The 9107-nt window shown below is 39.0% G+C and overlaps 1 protein-coding gene across 1 annotated transcript; it reads left to right on the top strand.

Moving 5' to 3' along the window:
• Positions 1-853: 853 nt before the first annotated feature.
• LOC149284342 (ER lumen protein-retaining receptor 3) lies at positions 854-7897 on the top strand. Its single transcript, XM_089496814.1, has 5 exons — positions 854-944; positions 3020-3120; positions 3862-4020; positions 7249-7501; positions 7857-7897. Exons 1-5 carry the CDS (start codon positions 854-856, stop codon positions 7895-7897), a joined length of 645 nt encoding a protein of 214 aa, XP_089352940.1.
• The last annotated feature ends 1210 nt before the right edge of the window (positions 7898-9107 follow it).

Here is a 9107-nt window from a genome sequence, read left to right as displayed (position 1 = left end):
TATAATTTTTTTAATAGTAAATAATATGATACAATCAAAACAATGTCATCTAAAGAAAGCCCTTCTTGTCCTGAAAAAAACAATATCTAATGTGTGTGGGTTCAGTAAACGGGAAAGAAGAAAATTACAGCTAAACACAAGCAGCGCAGAAATGTTAAAAAGGCCATTGTCACAAAGGGTACAAAAAGTAAAATCAGCCTTTGTCTCGAAGGGGTTAAATAAAAGTTTGAGGTTTTTTTAACAGGGGAATTATATAAAACCTATTTTGTTTCGATCTCTTTTGGGGATCTATAATAGCAATAGAAGGATTGCCAAGCATCTGCTTTCTGTCGGCCAATAAATTCCCATCCCCTTTAAATCTGTTGCTCCCAAACAACCTCCCTGCAGTCCCTGGTTCCCCTCCTCCCCTCCCATTCCACGCATTGCCCCACTGTCCATGCAGGCAGCAGCCACGTCACCCGCTTTCCGAGGAGTCGGTCGGTGGGACTAAGCGGAGTCGGGCTTTTGCTTCTAGCTGCTAACCCTCCACGCGAATCCGCGGGGCATCTTGCTTCACCCACCCTGCCCCTGTGCAGCAAACTTCTCGCGTGGGGCATCGGCAGAACGGGATAGTTAGATTCCTACGATCCGATTATTACTTTAAACGAGTAAACCAGATTAACGTAAAGGTAGTTTGGTGATGATCGGTCAGAGTATTATCGTTTAAATTCTTTTTAAAAAGTTTCTTTTATTTTATAAACCGATCACGGAACTTTTACGAATTAATAGCGTGAAGCGAAAACTAATAACTAGCGTTTCAGCAGGGAATTGATACTTTAGACGGGATTGTGTTCTTATAGGAAAATAAGAAAAAATGAATATTTTTAGAATACTAGGGGATGTATCCCATTTATTGGCAATGCTGATTCTGCTGATGAAGATGTGGAAGACAAAGTCCTGTGCTGGTGAGTATTTGTGGAATATGGGTTAATAGAACAGCAAAATTGCATTTTATATACATAACTAATTTCATATGCAAAAATGTAAAATTGTTTGGATTAGAATTATTTTGACACAGCCTGCTGGGAGTTATAATCCAAAATGGAAACTACGAGAGATGTTGCCTCTTCCTATAAGTATATATATATATGTACTATAATGTAGGGTTTATTCACTTAAGAGGGTGTTTGCAGGAAAGTTGTGGTTTCAACTCCCTGTTTTCACTATACATTATACAGTGCCCATCTGGCCCTGCACAATGCATTTTTCGATGAATTAAGTGATTTTAATGGGAACCTCTACCCATTTTTATTACTAGTATCACAATAAGATTTATTTATTTTTTATAAATATTGTGCTTATTTCTTTTTTTTTAACTGTTCTAGTTTTTGCATAATAACATATTTTCAGACAGCTACATATTAGCCATTTGTATGTGTTCCAGTCCTGTTATCTTAACCCGATGTACTAGACAAACACCCTGACTCGAATGGTTCGCTCAGCCCAATGAAAGTCTATGGAGGATCAGACTTCATTAGTATTGCCATAAAGAGAATGACGACTGATAGCAATGGCACCCTCCAGGTCTGCACATAAAGGATGTTTATTGGAACACAATGTGATAAAACCTGTCAATGCTAACCCAAATCATTGTATACAGCATCACATTTTATGCTCAAGGAGAGAAATATTTTTTATGTGGGACTTCCTCTTTTAATAAGCTTTATATGGGACCATTCAAGATGCAATGTGCATCCTGGTGCAATGTGTTCAGGTAAGTGACACACACACCCCGCCATCCACGTGATGGGAAAGAAAATGTAATTCATCAGACCATGCCACCTTCTTCCATTTCTCCGTGGTCCAATTCTTGTGCTTACGTACCCATTGTAGGTGCTTTTGGCAGTGGACAGGGCTCAGCATGGGCATCCTGACTGATCTGCGGCTATGAATCCTCATATGCCACAAACTACGATGCACTGTGTTCTGACACCTTTCTATCAGAACAAGCATTAACTTTTTTTCAGCAAGTTGAGCTACATTAGCTGTTGGATTTGACCACACAGGCCAGCTTTTGCCCCCCACATGCATCAATGAGCCATGGTTGCCCATGACCTTGTCATTGCTTCACTACTTTTCCCTGAACTGTTGAGGCATGGGCCTGAGATGTTGGGCATCCACTAGAACTCTGAAGGTGTGCTGTGGTATCTGGCACCAAGACGTTAGCTGCAGGTCCTTTAAGTCCTGTAAGTTATCGAGATGGAGCTTCTATGGATGCATCCTGGTGCCGTGTGTTCTCTAGGTAGGCGACACCCCCCCCCGTCCATCCAAGTGTTGTAAAAGGAAATGTGATTCATCAGACCAGGCCACCTTCTTCCATTGCTCCTTGGTCCAGTTCTAATGCTCACGTGTCCTTTGTAGGCACATTCGGCACTGGACAGGGGTCAGCATGGACACCCTGACTAGTCTGCGGTTACGCAATTTGAGCTACACTTGCTCGTCTGTTGAATTTGACCACATGGGCTTGGATTTGTCCCATCTGCATCAATGAGCCTTGGCTGCAGTTTTGGAGATGCTCTGACCCAGTCACCTAGCCATCAAAATTTGGCCCTTGTTAAAATCCCTCGGATCCTTACACTTGCCCTTTTTCCTACTTCTAATACATCAACTTTGAGGACGAAATGTTCACTTGCTGCCTAATATATCCCACCCACTGACAGTTTACTTCACCTGTCAGTGGTTTTAATGTTATACAGGTATATTTGATTTACATCTTTGCAGCTTTTATGCTGTTTCCATTATTGTGGTTAGAGCACACTTTCTGTTCTTCCACGTCTAGCATTTTATCTAGCTTGAGACACTGTTGGATCGTAGTTGCTCCTCTTTGGTCACTAGTTTAGCGCAGTGTGTTCTGTTCTATTTTTATTCTTCTGTTTAATTTAAGGATTATTGTATGATACAATTGTGTATGAATGTCAAAATTGTATTCTAATTCTGCCCAGCCCATAAGCTTCAATTTCACCTTGTGTTTGATCAACAGGTATTTCTGGGAAAAGTCAGCTATTGTTTGCACTGGTATTTACCACACGGTACCTGGATTTATTCACCTCATTCATATCCATCTACAACACTGTAATGAAGGTGAGTAGGGAACAAGAAAATGGGATGTCCAGTGTACGGACACAGAAGAAATAGTGATTGTGGGAAGGAGATGTTACCATACAAGCAGGTTAAAGGGAAAGTACCATAAAAAATACAGTACTGTCCCTCTGCTCAATGGTTACAGGCAAGCATCCCATATACGCTATGGATACTGTGGCACGTCATATGCTGGCTTCTTGACGGCCCGGTATGACACTGACTGCTTAGGTGGTTTGGCCTAGGGCAGATTGAAAGGTAAATAGATCACTGGTCAGTCATGATATTTTTGATGACTTTCCCTGCTTAAACACCATATTGAGTCGACCCTTAATGGCGATTATAACGGAATCCATTATTCTGTAAAGTCACAGTGTCCAGTTCAGTTTACCACAGAAAACATCACAAAATTTGGATAGAGTGTCCATTTAATGGCTAATATCCAATTGTCATATGTGTATTTGTTATCTGCTTAATAAACACAGAATCTTTCTCTTCCTGAATTTTAACTACACCCTCAGAAAATATTTAATTGGAAGGATAGCCATATGAATGTTTTATAAAATGTGGTCAGAAATGATATAGACTGAAATGTTAAAAACTCTTCAAAATGTTGCCAGCTTTGATAATAACTAAAAAAGAACTGAGACCTGCAGTATGTTCCTTACCTTCTCATAAGGCTTGTAGACCTTTGGTTGTTGTAATATTTCATCAAAAGCTGATAACTCTTTCATATTTCTTCAGATCATCTTTTTGCTTTGTGCATATGTCACAGTTTACTTGATCTACATGAAGCTACGCAAAACATACGACAGTGAGAATGACACATTCCGGTTAGAATTTCTCCTGGTGCCTGTTATTGGATTGTCCTTTTTGGAGAATTATGATTTCACTCCTCTAGAGGTGAGAGCTTATTTTAGCACTGTCTTCTAGTGTCACAAATATTGACGTTTTCAATTCTTTTCTGATAGTTCTGAACTGTAAAAATGTGTGCAAGGTAAAAAAAACAAACAAACAAAATCTAGCTCTCTGACTGATACCAGGTGGCCTAATCCACCCACCAGTGCAGTAACCCCTGCAGTGAGCAATGGTTGCAGCTCTCTGGTATTGCATGGGTTAATGAACCATCAATTAGGTCACTGAAAGGGACAATTGGGGAGATAAGAGGGAGGTGCATGGGCTGAGGTAGATAAGAAGGGCATTTGAGAGGCTTAGAGTGCGTATGGGGGTCAAAGGATAGATATGCAGAAGAGGGTGCTAGGGGAGGCTGAAGGGACTGTTTGGGGTCAGGGGACATACAGAGAGTCGGTGGGCAGATGGTGAGTGAAGGGAGTGGCTGAAAAGACAGTTAGCGGCTGAGGCACCTACAGAGGCATTTAGGGGACTGAAACAGTTGAAGAGGAGAGTTGGTTGGTCAGGGGGCAGATAGGGAACTGATGCGTCTAGGTGAGGGTGTGGGAGCTGAGATGGCTGATGGGGAAATGAGAAAAGGGAGTCTGAGGGGGCAAATGGGGTGGTTGAAGTGGGTGGATATTGGGCTGAGGTGGTTAAAGGGGAAGTTAGGTCAAAAGGCAGATGGGGCTGAAGGCATCAATTTCTTGCTAAAAAAGGTTAATACAAGATAAAGTTCTTCTAAATTAAATCGACTCCTCCATGTGCTTTTGTTAATGACAACAGACAGGACATCACAAATGGCATCCTCAATGACAGTGATTACATCACAAATTGGCTGATAAGGTGATTTGTGATTGAATGGATTGTTATTTATGTTATTGTTAGTGATAACATGGGTAAGGTAGTTAGTGAAGACATTATGTCATTTTTTATGTCAACATTATGTCATTGATGATGTGATGTCTAAATAGCAAAAACACATGGAGTGAACTTATATGTTATTTCACAGCTTATTTACATTTAAGCAAGAAATGTATGGTTTGGTATTAACAAAAGTGTTTTTACCATGGAATCGAGCCATAGCTTTGCTTAGATCCCACCTATGTGTGCAGATACCTAGATAATATCTTGTGGTCTAGAGTGCTAGCCACATTATGTGAGACTTACTCTCCTTTTCTCTTTGAACCGCCATCTCTTTTTGGAACCTTTAGTTCACCAGCAGTGACACATTCACTCTCTATCATTTAAATGTCTATAGATGTTGACAGATGTGTACTCTGTTTAATTATGAGCTGGAGAAAGGAATTCAGTATCCGGTGTTAAAGACTCAACGTTTATTTTCCCATAATTCTGTTAGTAGAGCATTTCTTTGAGAAACGCAATGTAGTGCTGCCAATCCCCTTCCCTTTAAGGACAATAGCAACCTAGTCTGATGTCCTACCTGGAATCTGACAGGCATCACTGGCTCTTTGTTGACAGATTCAGTGTAACAGCACTTGGTGCAAGCACTATTATACTGACTGTGTTTGAATGGCCAAACTTCCATTTGGCACTTACTTACTGCAGTATCAGCAAGGATCTGTCACCATAATACAGACCAAACTTTGCTATGGTTTCCTTTCACCCACCTCATACCGATCAGACATACTGGGAAATCGAAGGTGGAAGTAGAGCTCCCTCTCTTCATAAATGGAAAAGGAAACAACATAGTAACAAATAATACTTAAAATAATCTGTAAATAAGTAGTTATAGGGACCCCAGAAATGTCAAGAAATTGCAAGAGAGTTGCCTGGGGTCCACTTAGAGTGTAAAGAGATCTCTATTCACGTTCCAAAACTCTGTAATGAGAGAAGCGCCAAAACAAAGTAAAAAAAGGTAATAAAATTAAAAAGCACAAATGTTTAAAAAAACAAGTGCAGGTTCAGTACTTTAGCGGGCATTTGTATATTACAAGTCTGTACATCTCGCAACCTGGCTCAACATAGCTATGTAAGTTAAAAAAAAGTTTAATTGATTGAAATTACAGAATGATTACTATGCACCTTTAAGGCCCTGATGTTGGCTTAATATATGTAATATCAGAGCATAACCATTCTCTGTAATTATTGATTCAGAAACGGCAGTAAAGATGCCTGCCGTGACATCGCACTTTAGGGTTTATTTAGTTAAGTAAGTATTGGCAGGCAAGAAAGGGTTTCAGCTCCCTAAATTCACTATGCATTTTAAGAGGAATTTGTGGCCCTACATAATGCATACTATCTAATATGGCTTCTTGTGTTAACATTTCTCCTCTTTTAAAATAAACATCCCTCCTGTACTTTGAGAAATACCTTTATGATTTTCAATGTTCCTATCTTATCTGCTCTCTTCTTTATACATATTTAGTCTTTTCCAATAATCTTGCAAAAAAATCACCATTTTAGTAGCCCTTCTTTGAACTCTGTCCAAAATGTCAACATCCTTCAGGAAAAGGGGGTAGACAATACTCCAGGGGAGGTCAGACCAGAGATCTGTATGGTGTCATAATCACATACTCACAGTTCTTATTTGAGTTACCAGTAAAATAACAAATAAAGTCAGTTTGACACCATCCTCCTTGAGTAAACCCATGCTGCTTCTGATCTTGCACACCATTTACATTTAAATAATTAATCTTTTCCTTTAGCGTAGTTTATATGAAGTAACCAACTAGGGTCTGTAGTTGGTTGAGTAAAGTGGTACTACAAGCGCCAACTTCCAGCCTTCTGGAACTTCTTCTGACTGGTTAAATAAGTCTGCAAACTGTTTTTCCAGAAGACACAAAAGCTCTATTTATAACTTTGGCTGTATCCCATGGATTTGTCTGTTTTTACTTTGTAGAGTTTAAGAACATCTTCCTCTGTGAACATACATTCTACATGCCCCCCCCCCCGTGTGTGTGTGTGTGTGTGTGTGTGTGGATATATATATATAATAATTAAATGAAGTCCAGTGTATATCAATTTCATTCATCTATAGTACATCTTTATAGATTGGATAGTTTGTAGTTATTGTTATAAATCTCTATTTTTCATAACAGCGTCTTGGTGTGTATTACCTATATGTTCAACTTTCCCTGTGACTATGTTACATATGTCTCAGGGCAAAAGGTCCAGTTCTTCAATACTTGTTATATATTACACTACATTTATCAAATGCTCACTGTGCTTCCCAACATTTTCCATTTTACGTAATGCTCTTCTTGCTCGGTCTTCTAGATTATGTGGACTTTCTCAATCTATCTGGAGTCCGTGGCCATCCTGCCTCAACTGTTCATGATCAGCAAGACGGGAGAAGCAGAAACTATCACTACTCACTACCTCTTCTTTCTGGGGCTTTATCGCATGCTTTACTTGGCAAACTGGATTTGGCGTTATCACACAGAGAAATTCTACGACCAGATTGCGGTTGTGTCTGGAGTCGTGCAGACCATCTTCTACTTTGATTTTTTCTACCTCTATATCACCAAAGGTAAGATATGCTGTATATGTTGTAGCAAATGGAAAATGGGATGGCAGGAGGCACAAAAAAAGTCATATTATACAGACCTAAGGGAATTTTTTCTGAAGTGTTATGAAAAATGTGATGACTGTATAATGGCAGTAGAATTGGTTTCTAGTCACTCATCAAGGTTTAGCAAAAGGGCTGAAAGTGCATGAAGGGGTGATGTCATAAAAATTATGAACACTAAAACAAGCTAATGCTTTGAGTGCCATAGGGATGAAATACTTTTCATACACAATACACTTTTTAAAACATAACTTTTAATTGACTGTAGCTTGACATTAAAAGGATTATGTGGTGTCTTTCATTCCTCTTCCCACAGTCCTTCGAGGCAAAAAGCTGAGTCTTCCAATGCCGGTGTGAGGCGGACAAGGACTATGGTTCCCTGTATCCATACTTAACCTTCCATCCTACGGACTTTAAATGTGGGAGCGGTTTTACTACTATTAACGAAACGTTAATATCCCATCCTTGCTGGGTCTGTGCTTGGCTTCCGAGGGTAAAGCAGTTATACGTCTAATATTTGTAACTTTTTTTGCAGGTTAATAAAATGTTTGGGATATAAACTTTGAAATATAAAATAGCTGCTGTGTGCATATGTGTCAATGTATTTATTCCCCACAAGAAAACGTTTTTGTGCATAGTAAAATATGTACTACACGCTACCATTGGTCATTGCTCAGGGACCATGTTTGTCCAAAGATTGGCCCATACACCAGCAGCACAGATTGATTTGCACAATATTTTACAGTGAAGATACAGAAATTATTACACACATTTTTATATATATATTTTAGAGGTTACTTCCCATTCTGCCACGGTCTGCACACAATGAATACAGAAGGTCTATCTCCTCAGAATAGTCTTCATAATCAGGGCTGGGGGGAAAAATAAAAAGCATGATATTGTAAATGCAGCATATAATTAATTTGGGTTTAGTATTGTCAGCTGAAGAAAGAAAAGTGTCTAACTGAAGTCACATAAGTAAAGATTTAGCAGAATTACCCCAAATCCAATTAATTTCTTCAGTGTTGTTCGCTTCTCTTTCTTTTTTTATAAACAAGTATTATTATAAGACAATATCTTCCAAGCTTCATCGAAAGGACTCTGACATTAACATTGTTACAGCCTGCTGCATTAATTCTTAATTGTGCCAAAAGAAACCACCCATTGCTGTGATCCGGTTAAGTTTTTAGCATTGTGTCACCATAACAACCTGATATTTAACATGATGTGCTTTTAAGTATTATTAGCACCCTTGTTTGCATGCAGACTCCCCCACCCTCTCTCACAAGATGACTACACAGTATCTCCATGGCATAACTTATTTTAAGATCATCAGAAGGTTGCTGGAACTGTAGGGGAAACAATGGTTTGTGTATAATATGTATAATGTAAAAAAAAAAAAAACTTCACACTTTATTTCCAGCTTGGCTTTTCATTAGTACAGTAATAGCCTTTGCAGCTATACATTTTGAATATTAAAAAATAAAAAAAAGGGAAAACAGGAATTATAAATGGGCAGCTAGTCACCGAAATGTTAATTAAAATACAGGGGATGATGACAAGCCCA

The sequence above is a fragment of the Sceloporus occidentalis genome, unplaced genomic scaffold (genome assembly GCF_023333645.1).
Source record: "Sceloporus occidentalis isolate IW3139 unplaced genomic scaffold, rSceOcc1.0.p SCAF_94, whole genome shotgun sequence".
Classification (NCBI taxonomy): Eukaryota; Metazoa; Chordata; class Lepidosauria; order Squamata; family Phrynosomatidae; genus Sceloporus; species Sceloporus occidentalis.
Note: the sequence above shows the minus strand (reverse complement) of the source record. Positions and strands in the feature narration are given on the sequence as shown.